The sequence below is a fragment of the Typopeltis vanoorti genome, chromosome 2, assembly GCF_054136105.1.
Source record: "Typopeltis vanoorti isolate ZY-2024b chromosome 2, IOZ_Tvanoo_1.0, whole genome shotgun sequence".
In the NCBI taxonomy this organism is placed as follows: domain Eukaryota; kingdom Metazoa; phylum Arthropoda; class Arachnida; order Uropygi; family Thelyphonidae; genus Typopeltis; species Typopeltis vanoorti.
In genome coordinates this window covers 89598652-89626259 of record NC_143550.1, presented here as the reverse complement: position 1 = coordinate 89626259, position 27608 = coordinate 89598652, and the positions used below count along the sequence as shown (strand labels likewise).

The following is a 27608-nucleotide window of genomic DNA, read 5'->3' as shown; positions in this document are numbered from 1 at the left end:
AAAACTAAAAAAGAACAAAACATTTTTAAACACAAAATAAGCCATTTGCTTGGTTGCTCACACTAGCTTTCTAACTTTTTATGAAAAAAGTTATGAAGTCTGTGTTGGACAGAGAATTAAAACTTTTTAAGTCTGTCTAATTAGGAAGATAACTTATTCATGTCAGACATTCCAATCATTTTCCTCCTATCCTTAGGCTGACTAATGACAGTTAGCTGTCCCCACCCCCACAAAAATCCTTTGTAAGTGGAAGTGACCAATTATAAAGCTGAACAGCTAATTAAGTTTTCAGATTATTTTGCATTTTAATGGCACAGACTGCAAATATTTAATTCACAATGAAGATTTCCGTTAAGTTATTGTATCAATTCGATTCAATTCAAAATTTAAGCTTTAATTCCTGATTTGCATTTTTATAATTTCATTTAAATAATATGAAGAATTAAGTAAACTTGATGTTAATGGGGAAGTAGAACTTGGCAATATATCTCTGTGTCTTGAAGGAATGCTCTGGGGAATTAATTGCACCTTTGGCACACTTTAGCATCAGTCTTGTAACAGGGTTGGTCCCAGAGGAATGGAAGGTGGAAAAAATTGTTCCACTTCACAAAGTGAGTGGGGGAGGAGATATGACTGAGGCTACAAATTATAGGCCAATCTGTGTATTCGAAGTTGTTAAGGTGTTAAAGAAGTTGGTGAGGAATAGGATTCAGAAATGGGTTGATAACAGATATATCTTTATGATGGTGAGCATGAGTTTGTTAGGGTTATTCTTTAGCAATCTGCTTATATGTTACAACAAAGTGACAAATGGATAAAGAAGTTGCACTTGGATTTTTCAAATGTCTTTGATTGACCACCACATGACAAGCTAGTAGCTAAATTGAAACAGATCAGATTAGATAACATACTAGTAAGTTATCTAATCTGATCTGTTTGGCTGTCTGATAGATATCAGCTGATTGGCTTTCTGATAGATATCAGTACACTGTGTGAAGGAGTGATATATCAAACAACGAAGCTCACTAGTGGACAAGTTAAGCTGGTCCCAAAATCTGTTTTGGGACCAGCTAAACTAGAGATATGCAGCTGTTTGCCAATGATGTAAAGTTGGGAGGAACTATGAGAAGTAGAACAGCTGATGTGGCCTTGAAGAAGAATCTCAACAGACTATGTGAATGGGCAAGTGGGTGGGGGGGGGGTTCAAAATTCAATGTTTCAAATCAAAAGGTTTTGAAATCTGGAAGATAAGTAAGGTTGAAATGCAGAGTATGCAATTAATGGGAAAATTTTGAAGGAGGTGGAAGAGATGATAGATCTGGGAGTGATGGTGGGCAGAGACTTGGAGTTTAAGGATCACATTGTAAAATTGTAAGAACATCAAACAGATTATGGCAACAATGAGGAGGGCATTGACATGCAGAAAAGAGGTTATGGTTCCCCTGCATAATGCTTGATCAGGCCACATATGGACTACTGTGCACAGCTTTGGTCACCTGGTTTTCATGGGAATGAGGAGGTATTGGAGAAGGTACAGAGAAGGTTTACCAAGTTACTGTCAGGTCTACGGAATGTCAGATATGAAGAGAGACTGAGGAAATGCAACTTATGGAGCCTTGTGAATAGAAAAAGAAGAGGGAATGTGATTGAGACATACAAGTTAGTGAGGGTTTGTTACCAGATTAATGCAGAAAAAATTTTCATAGAGTAGACAGAGACAAAGGTAGAACAAAATGCCATCACTGGAAGCTCCAAAAGGATGGTGTAAGCAGGGGAGTGAGAAGCATGTTCTTTGCATGGAGACTGATTCGTAAGAGGAATGCATTGCCTGGAAAAAAGTGTGTTGAGTGCAGAAACTGTGAATGAGTTTAAAGCATGGTTCAATAATCATTTTTGAATGAAAGAGTATGGAGAGTCCTTTGACTTAGAACTCATCAGGTGATCATCACCAAATTCCTGACATTATTATTATTATAATTTAGGCCTCCATGGAGTCAAAAGACTCATCGCAGGAGGTCCTTCCTAAGAAATACAAAGTCTATCAAGACTCATCATGGAAGGTCCCTCCTAGGAAACACAAAGTCTATCATACCACTCCTTAAACTCATTGACCGTTCCCGCTCGCACCACTCTATCAGGCAATGCATTCCATGGTTCAACCACCTTCCAAGAAAAGAAACCACTCCTCACCCTCTTGCTCACAGTTTCCTTTCGTAACTTCCAGGGATGACCCTTTTTTTATAACTCCTTCCCACTGTTCAACCAAGTGAAAGAACTCCCCAGTGTCAACCCTGTAACCACCTCTCAACAGTTTAAAAGTCTCAATCATATCACCACTCCTTCTTCTATCCACCAAACTCTGCAGTCCACATTCCCTCAGCCGATCCTCATAACTAACATTGTACAGTCCTGAAACCATCTTTGTTATCCACCTTTGTACCATTTCCACAGTTAATTTACCCCCCCCCCCTTCAAATCCTGAGGACCAAATCTGCGAACAACAGTCTAAGTGTTAGAAATATATATATGTTTACACAAGAATAATGTTTAATTTGCCAAATATTTCGGTCTGAATATTACAGACCATCTTCAGTAGCTACATAGGAATAGTTTTAAAAAAACAAGGTGGAATACAAACAATTGATCATTCACACATAGAACGAGCCACGTGATGTCATATTACTAAGTATTAGAAGAGTAAACATTTTTAAAGTCATAATTAAAGATATTAATTCAGAAATTCATATAATAAACTTAAATAACATTAGACTAATATAGGAAACTTACATTAAAAAAAAATATTAATGTGTTATCCTGATTAAACTTTCCCAAATTTTTGATATAGATATACAGTCATCATGATTCAAGTTAGGACATTGAAATAAGGCCTCTACACTTTCTTTAAATAAACATTCAAATTTGTAGCGACATCTGTGTAGGAGGAGAGTCTTGGACCAAAGGATGTTGTGGCTTGTTTCTAATCCATGCTGAGCTAATCCAGATTTCTCGGGTTTGTTGTGTTGAATTGATGCTCTTAAGTGTGGTCTGATCAGAGTCTTATACAATGGAATGATAACTCTTTATCACTGCAGGTCAGTGTCCTTCTCATTATTGCAGCAATCCTCAGTATTGCTGCAATAATGTAACCCTCACCACCTTCGCAATATGTCCCTTTAATTTCAGGTTTCTATCAATCATCAATCCCAGATCGCTTGTCTCCCCTACTTCCTCCAGTACAGCTCCCCCCCCATAGAGTATGCAGCGTCCCATCGATGTGTCCCAAACCTCGAGACTTTACATTTTGCATTAAACAAACGCCCCCAATCATTTGCCTATCTGTCTAGCTTATTCAAATCCTCTTGCAGGGCTACCACATCTGCACTATTACTAATAACCCTTCCCAGCTTCGCATCATCCTCAAACAATTGAATATCCTCCTGCAATCCACTGACAATGTCACTGATATAAAGGTTAAACAATATAGGTCCCAGTACTGAGCCCTGTGGGACCCCCACTTGTAACCCTCTGCCTCATTGAAACTACCCCACCATACACAACTCTCTGATACCTATCGGACAGCCAATCTGACATCTAGACCCATGTGCTGCAACTTAAATATCAGCTTATCATGTGGCACCCTGTCAAATGGCTTTGCTAAGTCCAAGAAAATGGCAGTATATGCCCTATCCATCATCTACTGCTCTTGTAACTTTATTATAAAAGGCTAGCATATTGCTAAAACAAGCATGCCCATCACAAATCCATGTTGACTCTCACAGATAGCATTACCCTCATCTGCATAATGCTGCATACGGTCCCTCACTAATTTCTCCAAGATCTTAACAACTACTGATGACACAAAAACTGGCCTATAATTAGACACCTCCAGTCTGCTACCACCCTTATGCAATGGCACTATCTTACCTTCCTTCCATTCTCTGGACACCTTTCCCGCAGCCAGACTTTCATTGAAAACCCAGGTCAAAGGCACTGTCAGTTCTTTAGCACATTCTCTCAAAACCTGTGGCGAAATACAATCCAGTCCCACAGCTTTACTGATATCCAGAGTACTCAGTATTTGGAACACACTCTCCTCCTGCACTTTTAAACCTCGAACCTGCCCTATCCCTCTAGTATTCAAATTGACTCCTCCAGATGAAATATAGAGTGTTCATTGAGCAATTCCACTATGTCCTCTGCATCAGTCATTCTATTCTCATTTTTAATCCCACAATGTCATTCTTCCACAATCATTTCTCCTCCTACTGGCCACATAGCTAAAAAATTCCCTAGGATTTTCTTTGGATCATTAGGGCCAATCGCCTTCCTTTCCATACTAGTCACTCTCCTGGCCTGTGTCTTATATTCTTCATGCATCTCCTCTTCACTTGTCTCCTTATATCTCTTCCATAGCCTCTTTTTCGCATGCAGTTCCTGTTTAATACTGTTTGTCATCCAAATTGTGTCCTCTTCTTCACTCATGGAATACAGCTTACTATTGCTGCTAACAAATATTCCTTCACAATTTCCCAAGCACTAATGGTATCCCGTCCTTCCAATTCCTCCCTCCATGAAACTTCCCCAAGTTGACATCTAAGACTATTATAATCACCTGCCTTATAATTCCACATGCATTCCCATCTCTTTGATACTCCTGCATGTCTATTCAGGGGTGTACAGGATATTATGAGGGTACTACATGAAAAACTTATATCATAACTAACTTCCTGTCAATAATTTTCCACCAAATCAATCTGTTATCTGTCAGGATACCAACATTATCAAATCTTATATTTCTGTCTTCTAAGGCACTTTTAATTGTATCAATCTACCTATCTCTTGGTCTTCCTCTGGGTCGTTTTCCTTTCTAATCTGGCAGAGAACACTTGTTTTGTTAATCTTTCCTCTCCCATTCTGTTTAAGTGACCATACCACCTCTTCTGAGATTAGCTCTGCTAACACATTCCTGGATGCTGACAATGTCAAGTTATTTTCTAATATCCTTGTTTTTAATATGATATTGCCATTGATGCCATCTGTTCATGCCTCTCATCTTTCTCAGGACTCTCATATCTGTGGTCTCTGATCTTTGATCAAGTGTTTTATTTCTAACTGAACTCTCAGATACATAAGTTAAATTTAGTTTAAACACTGTCTTGTATATAACTAATTTAGTTGTTTGACTAATTTCTCTTTTATTCCATATAAATTTATTTCAACTGACTTCCTACCATACCGACTTTGTTGATTCTATTATGCATTTCCATATTTAACTTACCATCTTCACTAAAAATTGTCCCTAAGTAGCTGAAATGCTTTACTTGTTCCTTAGGTTTTCCATTCATGATGCAGTTGATATTTTCAATGTTTCTGCATATTTTCATTGTCTTTGTCCTGTTACTGCTGATTTTCATACCAAATTTATTACAAAAGTTATTCCATTTAATCAGTGAATCTTCCAGACTTGTACTGGATTTATTTAAAAGTAAAAGTAAAGAGCTGAGATTAACATCTCCAATTTTGATATCAGATTTAATACTGCTTTCCTTCATATTGTGATCTGTATAGATAATGAATAACAGAGAGGATAGTGTATATCCTTGTCTGACACCAGATTTAACATCAAACCATCTCCCTGTACTTCGTTCAATCCTAACTGCTGACTTACAACTTAAATAAAGACTAAGTAATACTTGATATAATGTCCCACTGATACCATACAACTGCAGCATTTTAAATAACTTTTCTCTTGGCACCTTCTCATATGTCTTTTGCAGGTCTACAAAACTTAAATACAGATTTTTATAAATACATGTTATATTCTCACGATTTCTCAACTATTTGTTGTAAAGTGAAAATCTGATCCTGACAGCCTCTCTTTTGCCTGAATGCAGCTTTTTCTTCACCAAGCTTCCCTTCCATAATCCTTCTCAACTGTTTCTGAAGTATACTTGTATAAATCTTACCAGGAACACTCAGAAGCAAAATACCTCTGTAATTCTCACATTCAGTTTTGTTTTCCTTTTTATATATGGGTACTATGAGAGTTCTACTCCAATCATCTGGAATTCATCCCCTTGCCCAGGCCTTCTGACTATGCAGTACAGCCAACTGCAAGACTTTTATACCTCCCTACTTCAGCATTTCTGGTCGAATTTCATCTATTCCCACTGCCTTTCCACATTTCAGGCTTTAATGGCTTTTTTTACTTCAACTTTTTTGAAGTAATTACTCCATTCATCAAGGATATCTTTTCCTCCAGTATTCCTTTTACTATTCTTCCTCTATACATCAAGGATATCTTTTTCTCCAGTTTTCATGTCACCTTTATCATCTCTAATTCCTTTTACAGTTCTTTCCTCTATTTTTTTCAATCCTCCAGAATATTTTGCCACCTTCCCGATATTTATTTTCTATGTTCTTGCCAAAGTCTTCCCATGACTTTTGTTTAGGTAGTTACACGATGTTTAGCTTTTTCATATTTGTCTCTGTATTCTCTAAGAGCACAAGATCACTTATTCACCAAGAACTTTTTGATATGCTTTCTTCTTTTCCTTCACTGCCTCTTTAACTTCTTGTGTCCACCATGGAGTTCTGATTTTTCTATCCTTGCAAACAACCTCACCACATGCCCCTCTGACTGATTTAATCAATGTTTTCTTCAAGGCTTGTCACTGAATCTCAAAGGTTTGGTTCCTGTTCTCAAACTCTTTCATAATTTTTTCTTAATAGTGTTTGTATATTTTAATCTACAGTTCAATCTGAGAGCTATTCAACTTTTATCTGCTTTAAAACTTTCTTACATGTTCTTCTTTTCAATATGAAATTCAATGACTCCATGGTCAGATGTTAATAATAAGAATAATAATTTTCATATTCTTCTGTTCTTTTTTTTTTTTGATACATCCCCCATTACTGTTTGTATTTATAACTTTACATGCTGTCATTTTTCTGTACTTTATGTATGGTTCCTGCTAATCCACTGTGCACTGTTATCAATGTATGATTCCCCAGCATTTCCTTGATCGTTGCGAGTTGATTTCCCACCAAGTTGCAATAGCAATGTGCATTGTAAAAGTATGGCGGTAATAATTCTGCATGCTACTGATTGCTGGTTTACCTTGACTTATCATTCCCATGCAATTTTTTCCCACTCATTCTGCTAGAATTAATAATACCTTTTGTTTTCATCCATGTCGTTATGTTTCTTGATTCGTAGCATGAATTTCATTTAGCTTATAGATACCAAATAATTTTGGTAGTCTGCTGTTGTCCATTCGATTTAAATGTTCTAGCCATTTTTGCTTATACTGTCTTATGTAATAATTACGTGGGCTGTTCAATAAGTAATAAGACTAATTTTACTGTGGCAAAACCATTAATCACAATATTAATTTCTGTAGAATAAAGAAATGTTGCTTTATGTATTAACAAAAGAGGTTGATAGATGGCGTATACGGGCTGATGTGCCAGAGTGTCACGTGACTAAACGCAACTGCTCATCGACGCGCCTACAGGGTGTGACTGGTCTTCGAAATGGAAGCGTCCTTGGAACAGCGTTATGCGATTAAATTTTGTGTGCGTTTGCAAAAATTGGCATCGGACACTTTTAACATGATACGCGAAGCTTTCCACGATGAAGCAATGTCGAGGGCAAGTGTTTTTTGCTGGCATAAAACTTTTAAGGAAGGAAGACAAAATGTGGAAGATCTTGAAAGTGAGGGAAGACCTTCAACGTCCATCACAGAGACAATGATCAACACAGCAGCAATTATCATCAAGCACGTCAAAAGGAAGCATCCATTGCTGAAGAATGGCTTCTTATTGCACCATGATAATGAAAGGCCAATATTGCTGGTTGTGTAGTGGACGTTTTGCAGAAGAACAACACAGATATCCTACCACACCCTCCATACAGTCCTGATCCCGCACCGTGCGATTTCTGGCTGTTTCCTCAGCTCAAACCACTAAGAGGCCACCATTTCGAAAGCAACAAAGCATGTGTAAAAGCTGCAGAGGCAGTTTTGAAAGAACTCTCAAAAATGGACTCTCACATGTGTTTAAGAAGTAGATGCAACGTTGGGACAAATGCATCACGTCTCACGGTAGTTACTTCGAAAAAGACCATGTAAATGATGGCGATTAAAGGTAATCTGTTTTCTGTATAAATATAGTCTTATTACTTATTGAACAGCCTAGGTAATTGGTTTTATTTTCAGGGATTGTAAGATTTCTTCATTTATTTTGTGGTCCCACTTGGTATATCCAGCTGTTTTTCTGAGGAACATCATTTCTGCTGTTTGAACTCGTTTTTCATCTTTCCTTTTCATAGTCCATGTTTCGCCTCCATATAGTAGAGTTGGTTTTGACAGGACATTATATAGTCTGATTGTAGTGTGTTTTTGTACTAGGGATGGCTTAAATATATTATTTATTATGCCATTTGCTTTGACAAAGTTTGCTATTTTAGTGTCTATGTCTTTTACTTCTTCATATGATAAATCACATCCCAAGTATCTGAAAGTGTTTACTTGTTCTAGCATTTTATTATCTATCACTATTTTACTTCTTATTGGGTTTTCTCCTTTGAATGCCATTATTTTTGTTTTTTCTTTAGATATTGCCATATTATATTGCTTTGAGATATCATTTAATGATTTTAATGATCTTTGTAAGTCATCTTCTGATGTAGCTAATACTATTTGATCATCTGCAAATAGTAGTGTATCTATCTTCATTTGCAGGGTCATTTGTATACCAAATCGGTTATGCTATTTCCAGATTGTTAATATTTCATTTATATATATATTTAAAAGCAGAAAGTACATCCTTGTCATACTCTTCTTGATATATCTTTCCATTCTGAATTGTGTTCTAATTTAACTGCTATTTTATTTCCTGTATATATTTCTTGAATAGATTGTAAAAGTTGGTTTGGTATGTTTAAATCGGTTAATAATTTAAACAATTTTTGTCTACTAATTTTGTCTAAGGCTTTTTCATAATCAATAAAGGCCACGTGTGTTTCTTTTTGAAATTCTCTTCTCTTTTCTATTAATGCAAATACCAAAAACAAAGATGAATTTTGAATTTTTTTTTTATTGCAATAATACAACACCAAATATGAAGCAATTACATGAAATCACTACAGGACGATGTGTGCATATCAGGTGATTATGAGTGCAGGAAGGTAAGCAATTTTTTTTTCAAACTTAGTTAATAACATTAGTTTAAATAGTACATGTTTTTGGTCATAAAGTGTTACAAAATAAAGACTTATTGTTACATAGACCGTATATTTATAACGTACTTAAGTTCTTACCCATTGCCAACCGGTTTCGCTAGTAACTGACTAGCTTTCTCAAGGCTTGCATAGTACAAAAAAAGGTAAATGCAAAAAAGGTTTAAAAAATACAAAGAACCATTATTACCTGTTAGGTAGCTAGGGTGACACGTTCGCATCACATAACTACTCAGCATCATGAACACGCATTACATGCAAACGCGTAATATGATTATTTGCATACTGTAGCTCTGTTGAACTGAGGGAGTTAATTATATTTTTCCAGGTATCGTTCAGAATGGTCCCTTGATTTCTGTTTAGGTTACTTCCCATATGTAGTACAACTGCCGCTTTTTAAATACTCAATTTCTCTAATCCTCGTCTACGTAGGGCATGGAGCTGTTATTCCAGTCTATAGTGTGGTTCGAAGTTGAAAAGTGATGTGCCAATCCTGAGGTGATCGTCCTGTTGTGATTAACATTGCCTACATGTTCTTTCTGTCTTATTTCTAGGCTTCTCGAAGTCTGTCCAATGTAGGAAAGACTGCATGTGCATGGAATATTATACACACCTGGATATTTATAAAATGGCACACTGTCTTTAGGAAATCTTAGGACTTATCTTATGCTATTTGTTGGTTTAAATACAACCCTGATGTTATGTGTCTTTAACAATCTTGCAATTTTTGTGGAAGTTGAACCTATAAAGGGGATGACTGCTGTTGAAATTTGCTGGGCCACTGTTCTTTCTTGTTGGCTATCTTTGTATAGGAATTTGTTGATGATGTGTCTAGGATAACCATTTTGTGATAGAGTTGTAGCTATTTGAGACAGTTCTGTTTGAACTTCTTCCTTGTCAGAGATAAATTTTTTAGCTTGTGGATGATGCTGATTGAAAATTGGACAGACTTCGAGAAGCCTGGAAATAAGACAGAAAGAACATGTATGCGATGTTAATCACAACAGAACGATCACCTCAGGATTGGCACATCACTTTTCAACTTCGAACCACACTATAGACTGGAATAACAGCTCTGTGCCCTACGTAGAAGAGGATTACAGACATCGAGTATTTAAAGAAGCAGCAGTTGTACTACGTACGGGAAGTAACCTAAACAGAAATCAAGGGGCTATTCTGAACGATACCTGGAAAAATCTAATTAACTCCCTCAGTTCAACAGAGCTACAGTACGCAAATAATCATATTACGCATTTGCATGTAACGTGTGTTCATGATGCTGAGTAGTTATGTCACGCGAACGTGTCACCCTAGCTACCTAACAGGTACTAACGGTTCTTTGTATTTTTAAACCTTTTTTGCATTTACCTTTTTTTGTACTATGCAAGCCTTGAGAAAGCTAGTCAGTTACTAGCGAAACCAGTAGGCAACGTGTAAGAACTTAACTACATTATAAATATATGGTCAATGTAACAATAAGTCTTTATTTTGTAACATTAGTTTAATTTCTTCAAGTTTTTTTTTATATTGTTTTTTATGAGTATGCAAAAAATTGTTTAAATTTCAAGAAACACTTGTATATTTCATATTAAAATAGATATTGTTGATATGGTGTAAATACATAATAATGGTAGACAACAATGGCTTTATTAGAGGAGCATAATATGTGAGATTTTGTTTAGTTCAGTGCATGTGCAAAATGTAAGCATTACGAAAGGTGGAAAATTTGTGGGATGTAAATGAGACTATGTAGCAAAAAAGTAGCAAATGTTTTGAAAGGCTAGTCTTGCAGATAAAGAGAAAATAAAACAAGAATGTTGATAAACGAATGTTGGTCAGGAAAATGTTTCAGCAGTACTCTTGATGAAGGTACAGTGGCACTGGTGAAAGGTCAGGAGAATGAAGAGAACCTTATGACAGAAAAGCACACTTATGTGGAGTCATTCATAGGAAAAATCATGAGATTGGACAATTGCAAAAACATTGGGCAAATGGCAGAGCTGAGAAGAACAGAGAGAGAGAGAAAAACAAGGGATGTGAGATAAGAAACAAATGTATGAGAAAATAAGAGAAAGGGAGTAAGGGAAAAATGTTTTATGGTGATTCTAGGAAAGGAGAAGTACTTAAAGAGGATTATGTGCAAAAATTAACAATATTAGCAAAATCATCAGGTTACAAAAAGGTAAGATTATTATTATTATTATGTGACACCTCCAGGGAGTCCAAAAGACTCATCGAGGGAGGGCCTACTCCACAATTCTCCATCTCGACCACTCAATCCACCACCACTAGTATTTTCATAGACAATCACAAATATGAATGCCATGGTGGGATTCGAACTCACAGCCTTTTGGCTGAAGAGTGAATATGCTATCCACTCGACCAACCAAGCTGGTAGAGCTGATTGTTTTGGCAGGCATTAACGAGTTGGCAGGTGAAAAATATTGTATGAGAGAAGACATGATAGAGTTATTGGGAAGAAACAAATGAAAAAGAAGAGCAAGAGAGTAAAGATTATGAGTCTGATGCTATGATAGAGATGAGTTGAGGGAGAAGGACAATGATTGTAAGTGAATCAATGCACAGATTATGCAGAAGGAATGACAGGCACTTTGAAGACCTATTGACTGAATCTGATTGATGGAAAGACTTAAATAAAGCTGGTGGATTGTGCTTAAATGGATCTGGAGAAGTTAGGTGTATCTTGAGAAAGCACTGTTCACTGAAAGTGCAAAGTCAGGAAAACCACAACAATTGGGGAGGTGCAGATGACTGTGAGTTTAACCAAAAAAATGCAGATTTAATTGCTCAAATGATATGGTGTAGTCAATATAAGGTGTAAAGGTAGTTGTGGGCTTATGAAGATACTGCATACTAATATAAAAGATAATACTAAATAAAAGACTGAATCTGATTGATGGAAAGACTTAAATAAAGCTGGTGGATTGTGCTTAAATGGATCTGGAGAAGTTAGGTGTATCTTGAGAAAGCACTGTTCACTGAAAGTGCAAAGTCAGGAAAACCACAACAATTGGGGAGGTGCAGATGACTGTGAGTTTAAACAAAAAAATGCAGATTTAATTGCTCAAATGATATGGTGTAGTCAATATAAGGTGTAAAGGTAGTTGTGGGCTTATGAAGATACTGCATACTAATATAAAAGATAATACTAAATAAAAGATAAGAAGTTTTTGGAATTGTTTGATGTAACTGTGCCACAAATAACAGACATTAGTGAGACTTGGCTGTCAGTAGATGATATAATTACAAGGCAGAATACAAGGCAGAATACAATATGGTATTTTCTGGGAGGATAGAGAGAGAGAGAGAGAGAGAGAGAGAGAGAGAGAATAGAACAAGAAGAGGAGGCACTGCTGATAGCAGGCAGATCAACTGCAGTAAAAGGTGTAGCAGATCATCAGGTAAACATAGATGGTTCATTTAAGGCAATCTAGTGCAAGACAGATGTTAATAAAACAAAATATAGAATTGGGTGTTGCTAGGCTGGAGGATAGGGGAAAGAGAGAGTGTAAAAAAGAATATGGAGGATATACAACAGCATGTAATGAAGGAGTCTTGGAATTTGAGAGTGCTAGATCTGATCATAGGATCAGATCTGTCTATTACCAAGGTAACCACAGTGCATCCAAGAAACTATGCAGTTTTTACTGCAAGGTTGCCAAACATAGAATATTCAGTTAAGAAGGGATATATACGAGGGTGGTCTGAAAAGTTCTTGGCCTCGATTATAAATGGCAACACTATTGCCATGATTTTTTTTTCCCTAAGTTAGTACATCTATCATAAACATCCATGTGAAATTGCAAGTCATTCTATCAAATAGTTCATTTTATACAGCTGTCTGAAGCAAAACTATTGTCTGTATCCCTTGAAATGGATAAAATTGAGTATAGTGTGGTTATAAAATTCTTTGTAAAAGAAGGTTTACTGCCAAAAGAAATTCATTCAAAGTTCATAAAAGTTTATGGGCACTCTTCTCCTTCATTTTCGTCAATTAAGAAATGGGCTGCCGAATATAAATGGCCGTACCAGCCTTGACAATGATCCACATGAAGGATGTCAAAAAAGTGTAACAACACCAGAAATCATTGATCAAGTGCATAATATGGTATTAGATGACCGGTGAGTCATCAAAGTGCATGAAATTGCTGAGACTATAGGCATGTCAAAAGAACATGTGGAATATATTTTGCATGAAGAATTGCAAATGAAAAGCTTTGCACAAGATGGGGTGCTGCGCTTGCTCACAGGAGATCAAAAATGCACTCACATGAAAATCTCTGAACAGTGCTTAGATTGTTTTAACAAGAATAAAACTGATTTTGTGCATTGATTTATTACTATGGATGAGACTTGGATTCACCATTACACACCAGAATCCAAACAGCAGCCAAAACAGTGGACAGAAGCCAGTTGCTCAGCACCAAAGAAGACAAAGTCAGTTCCATCAGCAGGAAAAGTCATGGCATCGGTGATTTGGGATTCTAAAGGCATTTTGTTTATTGAATATCGAAAAGAGTAAAACAATAACGGGGGAGTATTATTCTGATCTTTTAAATAGACTAGATGAAAAAATTTGTGAGAAAAGACCTGGTTTGCAGAAGAAAAAAATCATCTTTCATCAGGACAAAGCACCTGCTCACAAAGGTGTTTTGGCAATGGGAAAATTAAGGGATCTGCACTATGAATTTTTGGAACATCCACCCTATTTCGCAGATTTGGCTCCCTCGGACTTCTGTCTCTTCCCAAAACTAAAACTCTTCCTAGCTATTCAGCATTTTTCTTCAAATCAAGAGGTGAGTGATTGCAGCTGCAGAGGGGATTTTTGCAGATCTTACTGAGAACTACTACATGGATGGAATAATGGTGCTGTAGCATCATTGGAATAAATGTATTAGTCTTAACGGAGATTATGTTGAAAAATAATATTAATTTTGAAATTATAAATTAGTTTTTTCATTGTTAGGCTGAGAACTTTTCAGACCACCCTTGTATATATGTAATTATAGTGGAGGTGATTGCAAAAAGCTCAGCAGGCAGCCTGAAGCAGTGCTAATATAAGAATCTGCAAGGGATGGATTTTAGATGTACATGGGGAATGGTCAAGAGGTATCTGAAAGTAAAAATATTAGACTCTATACTCATGGGCTGTATAATTAGTCAAAACATTAAACTAGTTGTATACAAGATACTGTTCATACCAATTCTAACTTATGGATCTGAAAATTGCATTAGAAAAAAAAAGAAAGGGAGGGGAAATCAAAGACTAGAAACCAGAGTTAATGATAAGGAAAATTAAAGAAGTGAACAGGTGGCATCAATAGCAGCATCATATTGAAAATTAAGATATTAGAAAAGGATCTGCCATTAATAGCATTCAAGAATGAGTGAATATAGATATTTTAAGGAAGAATGGTCACTTAAATAAAAAGGCAGAAGAAAGGTTAGCAAAATGAGTATTTTAGGCAAGATAAAGACAATAGAAAGACCATGAATCAAGGTGGACTGATGTAATCAGAAGTGCTTTATAAAACCAAAATATAAAATGAGAATCCTGATAGATAAATGAGAAATATGGAGGAAAACTGTCAATAAGAAATTATTAAAAATGTAAATTCTTCATATAGTGTTATCATAGTATCTTGTATACCCCCATGAGGGTACATATCAGGAATATCATGCTGATGATACTAATTAGGACCCAGTTCTACTTATTAGAGATGTGTTCATTTTAGTTGTTTATTAAAGTGGTTAATTAGCTATTACAGCATAGGTACTAGTTGTTTCAATACATATTAATTTTCAAATAACTTTTCAAAATTAACTATAAGCAAAATATAAATCATTAAAATCTCATTTTTCCCTTACATGTTAGGCTCAATGGCCTGTCCTGGCCAGGTAACATAGCTTATTTGAAACTTAATTAATGCTCTAATAGGGAAATTAATCCTATTTGCATGAAAACTTAAAATATCAAATATCTAGAACATTTTTAAATACATACAGAGATAAATAAACCTTTCTTTCTTATTTTACAATATTTTAAGAACATTTTTTTTTAATTACCTTTAATCTATTTAAATAACTTTCTGGATGCACAAGTTCCAGATCTTGTTTACTAGCTTCTTGTGGTTGTACTACTGTGTTATCTTCAACAACCTGTGCCTCTAAAGAAGTTAACATACAAATCACTATTGAGTTATCACAATAAATAAATAAATCAAGGAGATGATTAAATGGACTAGTCCAGTATAAATGTATAAAATGTTTTATTTTTCATCCTCTATTTTTTCCTGCACAATTGTTTGGAATTAACTATTTAAATAAGATTTTGAATGTGCAAATTACAGATCTTATTTATTTACTAGCTTCTTGTAGTTGTATTACTGTATTATCATCAACAACCTGTGCCTTTAAAGAAGTGAAAATATAAATCACCATTGAATTGTCACAATAAAATAATAACTCAAGGAGTTATTATTTTATAATAGTTTCAATGCTTTTTCATCTTCTAAGTGCAATAATATTTAACAATATAACACTTATTCAGCAACATTTTTGGATAACTAATATATTCAGTTTGGTTAATACGCTCAATTAGTGAACAAAGAAAGGGTGATTATTTTGGATGATTTTAATTATAGCAGCATAGATTAGAATAAGAGATAGCATTTAGGAATAAGGAAAATGAATTTCTTCAGTTCTTCAGAGATAACTATATTAGGCAGTATGCACATGAGGATCGAGAGTTTTAGATCACATCATTTCATTAGAAGATGTGATTGTGAGCAGGGGTTATACACTTCCCTCCAGTTAGTGAGAGAGTGATCATGAAGTGATCACATGGGTTGTAGCTAGTCATAAGGTGAGGAAAGGAAATATGTGGAATTACTAGGATGTGATTACGAAAAGCTTAGTAAACAGCTTGGATAAGGTGTTAAACAAGAGAGAGATAAATGCTGCATGGAAAATGCCCAAAAGATATTGAACAACATTGATATTTGAATGTATTCCGAAGGTCAAAAGACTAAATAAAGTGTCAAATGGATGAATAAAGGGATTTAAGCATGAAATTTGGAAGAAGAGGATAGTGTGGAGGCAGCACAAGAAAAATAATCGTAGCAATCAATTACGAGGAGTATAACAAGGAGGCCAGGAAGATGACTTAGTTGATAAGAACAGCAAACCTACAGTAGGGGCAAAAATTAGCAAATCAGGCCAAGAAAAACCCAAGAGTTTTTTAGATAAGTGGTAAGTAGAAGGAAGAATGATTATGGTGAGATGATGTTAAAGGATGAAAATGATTGAATGGTAATTCATTTTAAAAATTTTATGGAATTTACAACCATGTTAAAAAAACTTTTTTTATTATCCCAACTTTTCGATCTTTACATCAAGATCATCATCTGGAGTGTACATCAATATACAGGACAAGATGAGTTACATCATTAACTGTAAGCTAGAGAAACAATGATTTGATCACATGTTATTCTACTGGCGTGACCTCTCGTGGGAAAAAAAATTAAATAAATAAAATAAAATAAAATAAATAAATAAATAAAATAAACAAAATAAGAAATGCATTTTTTAGATCAAGCTAAATTCTATTTTTACAATGACAGGAATAAACATTCTTTTAGATGGTTTTCTTTCAGAAATAATTGGTGTCCTATTTTTAGTATTACAATTCTTATTTTTGATTTACAATACCTGTATTTAAAGTATTTCTACAGTCCTGTTTATAGTTGTTCTTGGTGAGGAAGGTCGAATATATACCTTCCATAAGTTTGGGATTTTTAAACCATCATTGTTGTTCAGATTGGGGTAGTTACTGATAATCTCACAGGCTTCCTTGAATTTCCGTTCATACCATGTTCTAGTGTGATGTAGACAGCTGGTGGTTTTCCAGTCAATTCTGTGTAAGGTGTTCAGGGCATGATCAGAAAGGCCAGCTTCACCATAATTATTATATTTAATGTGTCGTTTATGTTCTTTTTGTCTAATAGGAATAGTGCATCCTGTTTCTCCTATATATGGTATGTTGCAAGTACAATAAATCCGGTACACTCCAGGGTGAGCTAGTGGAGGGAGTGGGCCTTTGGATGAGTTGAGTAAGCTTTTTAATTTTGCAGGAGGTTTAAAGGTGGCTTTGAATACAGAGTACTTTTGTAGTACTCTGTTCATTTTGTCTGATATTCCTTTAATGTAGGGAATGGTTACAGTTTTACTGTAGTCTGGTTTGTCTTTGTTTTTTACTGTAGTTTTGTAGAGAATTTTGTTTATAGTGTTTTGGCTGTATCCGTTTTTTTTTGTAAGTTATTACTAATAATTTTAAATTCGTCTTTCAGTGCCTATTCACTGAAACAAATCGTCTGAGCTCTCTTTTTTAGCATATTGATGACACCTAGTTTTTGTGTGGGGGTGTTTATGTGTATATATTGTTCCGTATGTGTCGGTTTTCGGTAAACAGTGAAGGAAAGATTGCCCGAGGGTAGACGTGTGACAAGTTTATCTAGAAACAGAAGTGTGTTGTGTTTTTCAATTTCATTTGTGAGCTGTATGCGTTTGTCTTGTTTGTTCAGGTGGCCAAGGGATGTATCTGATGTCTGGCGGCCATGGGACCAGATCGCAAAAACATCGTCAATGTATCTAAGCAAGACTTTGAGTTTTAGAGGGGAGGAATCTAGGGCAAATTGCTCAAAATGTTCCATTTAAAAGTTGGCAATAGGGGGGGATAATGGTGAGCCCATGGCTGTGCCTTCTTTTTGTAAGTAGAAGGCGTTTTGCCATACAAAATAACCCGACCGTAAAACATGCGCAAAAAGCACCGTGATATCAGGAGGAAATTTGTTCTGTAGGAGAAGGATTGTGTGATTGATTGGGACATTCGTAAAGAGGGCAGAGACATCAAAACTGACTAATAAATCATCTTTTTCTAATGTAATGTCTCTGATGATGTTTATGAAGTGTTGTGTGTTTTTGATATAAGAAGGGGAATGACCTACCAACTCCTTGAGTGTTGCCGCTAAATTTTTCGCTAAGCGATACGTTGGGTTATCAATTCCTTCAACTATAGCTTTTAGCGGGGTGTTTTCTTTGTGAATTTTTGGTAGCCCATAAATTCTAGGGGAGCGCACGTAATGAGGGAACAGTTTTTTGACTGTATCTTCAGGCCATGTGGTAGTTGATTTAAGTAGTTTCTCTGTTTTGTTTTTTGTTCTGTTAGTTGGGTTGTAGTTAACTAATTTGTATGTGTTATTGTCAGAGACCAACAGATTCATTTTTTCTATATAAGTGGTACGATTTAAAATGACAGTGGCATTTCCTTTATTGGCTCTGGTTATTACTATGTTCGGATTTGTTTTAAGTGATTTTATCGCTGTTAATTCGTGTTTAGTTATGTTGCTTGTTATTGTTTTGTTATGGTTTAAAATGTTCGCATTTTGTCTTTACGTATTTTGTCTGCTATGTTATTAGGTATGAATCTTAGGCTTCTTTCCATATTACAAATAACTTGAAGTTTGTCTATTGTTTTCGGTGCTATAGCAAAATTTACATTTTGCTACATTAAAGGAATATCAGACAAAATAAACAGAGTATACAAAAGTACCTCAAAGCCACCTTTAAACCTCCTGCAAAATTAAAAAGGTTACTCAACTCATCTTAAGGAGTGCTTAAGGGTCAAAGCTGTATAACTGATAGGAGATCTCCACATAGCCTTTAAAGGAATGCGGAGAACCGACCAGGGCTTCTGACCTAATGTCCAATCCTCACCTTCTCGTGGTCCACCTTGTTGGGTATATACTTGGATGCTGAACGGACGAGGATGGGCTGGCAATTTGGGATTTAGCCGACCAAATTGTATTCTTATTGGTTAAACCAAAAATATAGAATGATGGTACAACGTGACAAAATTTCATGCCTGCTGGGGCGTCGCCCGGTTAAACAAGGCCCCCGTTGTTTCTGCCAGGGAACCAGGGCGAACAGCGGAAAGTCAGCTACTGGAACAAATCTGAAAATAAACCCCAACTCAATATCACCAGAGTTAAGGATCGGTACTATCAACGTAAGAAGCCTGAATGGCAAAGAAATGGAGCTAGCTGAGGAATTAGATAAGTACCAGATCAACATAATGGGGGTGACTGAAACAAAAAAGACCAAAACTGGTGAGATCTTTCTGAGCAATAAATACAAAATGTTATATTCAGGCAATGACAATCAAGGAAAAGAAAGGGTAGCCATAGTATTCAACACAAAATATGAGGCTAATCTTCTTGAATGGCAGTCAGTCTCAAGTAGAGTAATGTGGGCAAATATGAGAATGGGGAACTGGACAATGAGACTTATTTGTGCCTATGGTCCCACAGAAGGTTCTACTCAGGTAGAAGTGGAGGAATTTTTTGATGCTTTAGAAAAAGCAACTGACACAATGAAAAATGAAAAGTTGGTCCTTGTTGGGGATCTAAATAGCAGAGTAGGAAATGATTGTGAGACATACAAATATATTTTGGGAAAATTTGGAGAAAAGAGCAAAGCTAATAATAATGGCAAATATCTGTTGGATTTCTGCTCAGGACATGGACTGGTTATTACTAACACCATGTTCCAACATAAAAATGTGCACAAATTCACATGGAGAGAAGAGGCTAGGAATAAGAAAAGTCTCATTGACTATGTTATTGTTGATAGTGATGTTTTCTCCCTGGTGCAGGACACCAGAGTGTACAGAGGATTTGAAATTGGAAGTGATCATTATTTAGTCTTGAGCAGGATAAAAGTGAATTTCATATGGAAAAGAATAACATGTAAGAAAGTTTTAAAGCAAATAAAAGTTGAGCAGCTCTCAGATGTGAGCTGTAGACTAAAATACACAAAGATTATTGAAGAAAAAATGAAAGAGTTTGAGAACAGGAATGAAACCTTGGAGATTCAGTGGCAAACTCTGAAGAAAATATTGATTGATTCTGCCAGAGAGACATGTGGTGAGGTTGTCTGTAAGGATAAAAAAATCAGAACTCCCTGGTGGACACAGGAAGTTAAAGAGGCAGTGAAGGAAAAGAAGAAAACATACCAAAAGTTCCTGTCAAATAAGTCAGCTTGTGCTCTTAGAGAATATAGAAACAAATGCAAGAATGCTAAACACTGTGTAAAACTAGCTAAACAAAAGTCATGGGAGGACTTTGGCAAGAATATAGAAAATAAATATCAAGAAGGTGGCAAAATATTCTGGAGGTTGTTGAAGAAGCTTATGAATGGAGGAAAGAGTGCTGTAAAAGGAATTAGAGATGATAAAGGTGACATGAAAACGGGAGAAAAAGATATCCTTGAAGTATGGAGTAATTACTTTGAAAAACTGCTAAATGAAACAAGCAGTGATGACAGCACAGTGGTAAAAAACACTGACCAGGCATGCAGTCAGGAATACACATCCATACTTGAAGTAGAAAAAGCCATCAAAGGCTTGAAATGTGGAAAGGCAGCAGGAGTAGATGATATTCGACCAGAAATGATGAAGTATGGTGGTATAAGAGTCTTACAGTGGCTGCACTGCATAGTTCAGAAAGCATGGACAGAGGGACGAATTCCTGATGATTGGAGTAGAGCTCTCATAGTACCCATATATAAAAAGGGAAATAAAACTGCATGCGAGAATTACAGAGCTATTTCTCTACTGAGTGTTCCTGGCAAGATCTATGCAAGTATACTTGAGAAATGGTTGAGAAGAATTGTGGAAGAAGAGCTTCGTAAAGAAGAAGCTGGATTCAGGCCAAATAGAGGCTGTCAGGATCAGATCTTCACTTTACGACAAATAGTTGAGAAAGCATGGGAATATAACAGAGATCTGTATTTAAGTTTTGTAGATCTGGAAAAGGCATATGACAAGGTGCCAAGAGAGAAGCTATTCAATACGCTGCAGTTATATGGTGTCAATGGGGCATTATATCAAGCAATACTTAGTCTTTACTTGAGTTGTAAGTCAGCAGTTAGAATTGAAGGAAGTACAGGAAGATGGTTTAATGTTGAATCTGGTGTGAGACAAGGATGTACATGATCCCCTCTGTTATTCATTATCTATATGGATCACATTATGAAGGAAAGTGGTATTAAATAAATAAATCCGCTACAAGTCTGCAAGATTCTCTGACTAAATTGAATAGCTGTTGTAATATATATGGTATGAAGGTCAGCAATAAAAAGACAAAAACAATGAAAATAGGCAGAATCATTGAAAATGTCAACTGTGTTGTGAATGGAGAACCTGTGGAACAAGTAAAACATTTCAGCTATTTAGGCACATCATGTTGGAGGCTTAATGGATTTTTTACAACACTCAAAAAGAATTAAAATAGAATTTAATACTTCCTATATTTCGTCCTAGTCACTAGGACATCTACGGGGATTACAAAAACAATTAATGTAACATATACCAAATAACAAACAATACTAAGCCCAACCACGTGGGTGACACTAAAGTCCTATCTATGTAGAGCACCCTCTAAGGGCAGTAGTAGTAGGTGGCCTGGAATGTAAGGTGGGAACTCTGGTGATGAGTGTTTCCCAAATCTTCGGAAGCTTAATGCAACCGTATTTATTGAGATTTGGTTGGTTTTTGAGAGCTGCTGCTGCTTCTAAGAAAAGTCTCTCTTTCTTGAATTTGCTGTGGTGGAGCATAGTGGTTTTCTTCCATGATATCCTGTGGGTGGTGTCCAGAACATGGTCAGCCAAGCCTGAAAGGCCATCGTTGTGTTTGAATATGTAAGACTTGTGTTCCTCTAGACGGATGGATGCTGATCTGCCTGTCTGTCCAAAGTACGCCAGCTTACAGGAACAGGGTACTTTGTAAACTCCAGGCAGAAAGAGAGGAGGGAGCTGATCTTTCGTAGAAGGGATAAGGATAGCAAGTTTGCAGTGGGGCTTACATGCTGTGTGTAGGTTGTACTGTTTTAGTATCTTGGCTATTTTTTCGGATGTGCCACGGATGTAGGGTATGGTGATGGGATTTTTAAAATCTTGTTGACGAGAAGGATGGAGAATGGGGGGGGGTTGATTATTTTTTTTGATACTGTGATCGCTGTAGCCATTGCAGAGGAAGGTGCTGTGTATGTGGTTAAGCTCAGTAGTGAGGGCGGTTCCACTGCAACAAAGATTGTGGGCTCTCTTGGTAAGAGTTTTAATAATGCCATATTGTTGAGAGGGGTGGTGATGGGAGAGTTTGTGAATGTATCTGCCTGTGTGTGTGTGGGTTTTCTGTATACAGTGAAGGTAAGTGTATCATTAGGCAGGCGTGTGACTAAGGTATCTAGGAAGGGTAAACAATTGTTCTTTTCCTTTTCCATAGTGAACTGGATTCTTGGATGTAGACTATTGAGATGACTGAGGAAAGAGTCTAACGTGTCTGGGCCATGAGGCCAAATAGAGAACACATCATCCACATATCTTAGCCAGATAGAAGGTTTGAGTGGGGCTGAGTCTATGGCTCGTTTTTCGAAATCTTCCATATAGAATTTGGCAAGGGGGAGTGAGAGGGGGGAACCCCATGGCAAACTCTCACAGCCCTACCCCTCTCAACAATATGGCATTATTAAAACTCTTACCAAGAGAGTCCACAATCTTTGTTCCAGTGAAACCACCCTCACTACTGCGCTTAACCACATACACAGCACCTTCCTCTCCAATGGCTACAGCGATCACAGTATCAAAAAAATAATCAACTCGCCCATCCTTCTCGTCAACAACATTTTAAAAATGCCATCACCATACCCTACATCCGGGGCACATCCGAAAAAATAGCCACGATACTAAAACAGTACAACCTACACACACCATATAAGCCCCACTGCAAACTTGCTACCCTTATCCGTTCTACGAAAGATCAGCTCCCTCCTCTCTCTCTCTGCCTGGAGTTTACAAAGTACCCTGTTCCTGTAAGCTGGCGTACTTTGGACAGACAGGCAGATCAGCATCCATCCGTCTAGGGGAACACAAGTCTTACATATTCAAACACAACTATGGCCATTCAGGCTTGGCTGACCGTGTTCTGGACACCACCCACAGGATATCATGGAAGAAAACCACTATGCTCCACCACAGCAAATTCAAGAAAGAGAGACTTTTCTTAGAAGCAGCAGCAGCTCTCAAAAACCAACCAAATCTCAATAAATACAGTTGCATTAAGCTTCCGAAGATTTGGGAAACACTCATCACCAGAGTTCCCACCTTACATTCCAGGTCACCTACTACTGCCCTTAGAGGGCACTCTACATAGATAGGACTTTAGAGTCACCCACGTGGTTGGGCTTAGTATTGTTTGTTATTTATGTATATGTTACATTAATTTTTTTTTTTGTAATCCCCGTAGATGTCCTAGTGACTAGGACAAAATATAGGAAGTATTAAATTATATTTTAATTCTTTTTGAGTGTTGTAAAAAATCCATTAAGCCTCCAACATGATGTCCTTACAGCACTTAAGCCTCTACACACGTATTTAGGCACAATTTTTACTGAAGATGGTAAACTAAATATAGAAATAGACAACAGAATCAACAAAGCTGGTATGGTGGGAAGTCAATTGAATAAATTCATATGGAATGAGAGAGAAATTAGTCGGAACACTAAATTAGCTGTATACAAGGCAGTGTTCAAACCAGTTTTAACTTATGGATCTGAGGGCTTGGTCAGAAGTAAAACACTTGACCAAAGACTAGAGACCACAGATATGAGAGTCCTGAGAAAGATTATAGGCATGAACAGATGGCATCAATGGCAGTATCATATTAAAAACGAGGATATTAGGAAAGAACCTGACATTCTCTGCATCCAGGAATTTTTGTTTGCAAAGCTAATCTCAGGTGGTATGGTCACTTAAATAGAATGGGCGAGGAAAGATTAGCAAAACAAGTGTTCTCTGCCAGGTTGGCAGTAAAACGACCCAGAGGAAGACCAAGATATAGATGGATTGATATGGTACAAAGTGCTTTAGATGATAGAAATATAAGATCTGATAATGTTGGAGTCTTGACAAGTAACAGACTGATTTGGAGGAAAATTGTAGATAGGAAATTAATAATGATGTAATTTTTTCATGTAGTAGTATCATATCCTGTACACCCTTTGAGGGTACATGACAGGAATTTGATGATGATGATGATGACTCAACTCATCCAAAGGCCCACTCCCTCCACTAGCTCACCCTGGAGTGTACCAGATTTATTGTACTTGCAACATACCATATATAGGAGAAACAGGATGCACTATTCCTATTAGACAAAAAGAACATAAACGACACATTAAATATAATAATTATGGTGAAGCTGGCCTTTCTGATCATGCCCTGAATAACTTACACAGAACTGACTGGAAAACCACCAGCTGTCTACATCACACTAGAACATGGTATGAACAGAAATTCAAGGAAGCCTGTGAGATTATCAGCAACCACCCCAATCTGCACAACAATGATGGTTTAAAAATCCCAACCATATGGAAGGTATATATTCAACCTTCCTCACCAAGAACAACTATAAACAGGACTGTAGAAATACCAGTATTGTAAATCAAAAATAAGAATTGTAATACTAAAAATAGGACACCAATTGTTTCTGAAAGAAAACCATCTAAAAGAATGTTTATTCCTGTCATTGTAAAAATAGAATTTAGCTTGATGTAAGAAATTTATTTCTTATTTTATTTATTTATTTTTATTTTATTTTTTATTTTATTTTATTTATTTATTTTTTTTTTTTATTCAGCCAGTAGAATAACATGTGATCAAATCACGGTTTCTCTAGCTTACAGTTAATGATGCAACTCAGCTTGTCCTGTATATTTATGTACACTCCAGATGATGATCTTGATATGAAGATCGAAACGTCGGGAAAATAAAAAAGTTTTTTAACACAGTTGTAAATTCCATAAAATTTTTAAAATAAATGCTGATCACCGTGTAACCCTAAAAGAAAGGATTACGATAATTCATGGAGATTTGACCCACAAGTGATGTAACCAATATGATAAACTGAAGATCCAAGTTTCAAATTTGATCAATCGACTGGCATTTTTAAAACAGTGTAGGGACAGCGATATCATTCCTAATTGCATCAGGCTAAAGAGAAAATTCACTTCAACAAAGTCACAAAGAATATACCACCGCATGGAGAAATCACTACTGAGAGAGCAGATCCAAGCTACCAGAAAGAACCTAGCTGCTACACAAAACCAGCTACTAAAAGGAAAAACAGAGCTGTCTAGCTACTTAAACGCAGATATCTGGATAATGCTAGAAAGGATTACGGACAACACAGCAAACCACATCGAACAAACGAAGAAAGAAAACCTAATTTCCAAATTTCAAAGACTAAAAGAACGACAAAACAGGCCGCCATATTCAAAGTTTGCCACGGTGAATAGCAACAACTAACCAGAAGCAAGAAACAACAGGAGACACCAATCACCCACAGGTATCAATAACCTAATGAACCTATTTAACCACGCTCTAAACAAAGACGAAATCTCTATACTTAAAAGGTTTAAATTTTGCTATAGCACCGAAAACGATAGACAAAGTTGAAGTTATTTGTAATATGGAAAGAAGCCTAAGATTCATGCCTAATAACATAACAGACAAAATACGTAAAGACAAAATGTGAACATTTTAAACCATAACAAAACAATAACAAGCAACATATCTAAACACGAATTAACAGCAATAAAATCACTTAAAACAAATCCGAACATAGTAATAACCAGAGTCGATAAAGGAAATGCCACTGTCATTTTAAACCGTACCACTTATATAGAAAAAATGAATCTGCTGGTCTCTGACAATAACACATACAAATTAGTTAACTACAACCCAACTAACAGAACAAAAAACAAAACAGAGAAACTACTTAAATCAACTACCACATGGCCCGAAGATACAGTCAAAAAACTGTTCCCTCATTACGCGCGCTCCCCCTAGAATTTATGGGCAACCAAAAATTCACAAAAGAAAACACCCCGCTAAAAGCTATCGTTGAAGGAATTGATAACCTGACGTATCACTTAGCCAAAAAATTAGCGGCAACACTCAAGGAGTTGGTAGGTCATTCCCCTTCCTATATCAAAAACACACAACACTTCATAAACATCATCAAAGACATTACATTAGAAAAAGATGATTTATTAGTCAGTTTTGACATCTCTGCCCTCTTTACGAATGTCCCAATCAATCACACAATTCTTCTCCTACAGAACAAATTCCCTCCAGATATCACGGCGCTTTTTGCGCATGTATTACGGTCGGGTTATTTTGTTTGGCAAAACGCCTTCTACTTACAAAAAGAAGGCACAGCCATGGGCTCGCCATTATCCCCCGCTATTGCTAACTTTTAAATGGAACATTTTGAGCAATTTGCCCTAGATTCCTCCCCTCTAAAACCCAAAGTCTGGCTTAGATGCGTTGACGATGTTTTCGCGATCTGGTCCCATGGCCACCAGACATTAGACACATTCCTTGGCCACCTAAACAAACAACACAAATGCATACAGCTCACAATTGAAATTGAAAAACAAAACACACTTCTGTTTCTGGATACACTTGTCACACGTCTTCCCTCGGGCAATCTTTCCTTCACTGTTTACCAAAAACCAACACATAGGGGATATTATATACACATAAACTCCTACCACCACCCAACACAAAAACTAGGTGTCATCAACACGCTAAAAAACAGAGCTCAGATGACTTGTTCCAGTGAACAGGCACTGAAAGACGAATTTAAAATTATTAGTAATAACTTCTCGTAGACAGGCTTATACGTTGGTTATGCATTATTAAAACACTTAAGGAATAGAACAACGTAGTTAAGAATATAAATTAAATTAAACTTTAATAAATATTTTCCGATATTTCGGCAACGTCACATTGCCATTTTCTAAAGGAACTTACAAAAAAGTTACGTGCACGTAGGCACTACAACACAGAAACTGGGAATGAAGAGATGAAGCTATTGTTCTCCTAACAGTCCTGATGGTGCCCTCTAGCTGGCTAAGTAGGTGTTCTTGACCGTTGGGCTGAAGGTCTGCAGATGTAGGCCTCCCAAATTAGGGGCAGTCGCATACACCCAAATTTGTTGAGGTTTGGAGAATTTCTTAGGGCTGAGGCTGATTCCATAAAGAGTCTTTCAAATTTCTTCATCTCTTCATTCCCAGTTTCTGTGTTGTAGTGCCTACGTGCACGTAACTTTTTTTGTAAGTTCCTTTAGAAAATGGCAATGTGACGTTGCCGAAATATCGGAAAATATTTATTAAAGTTTAATTTAATTTATATTCTTAACTACGTTGTTCTATTCCTTAAGTGTTTT

The 27608-nt window shown here is 36.4% G+C and overlaps 1 protein-coding gene across 8 annotated transcripts in view; it reads right to left on the bottom strand.

The window, feature by feature from the left end:
* The window catches only part of HDAC11 (Histone deacetylase 11), a 318225-nt gene that overhangs the window by 183579 nt on the left and 107038 nt on the right, over positions 1-27608 (bottom strand). For all 8 annotated transcript variants that reach the window (XM_090406559.1, XM_090406582.1, XM_090406593.1 and 5 more), the window contains exon 4: positions 15329-15429. In XM_090406559.1, coding sequence (XP_090262685.1) covers positions 15329-15429 — 101 coding nt within the window. The remainder of the gene's footprint in view (positions 1-15328; positions 15430-27608) is intronic.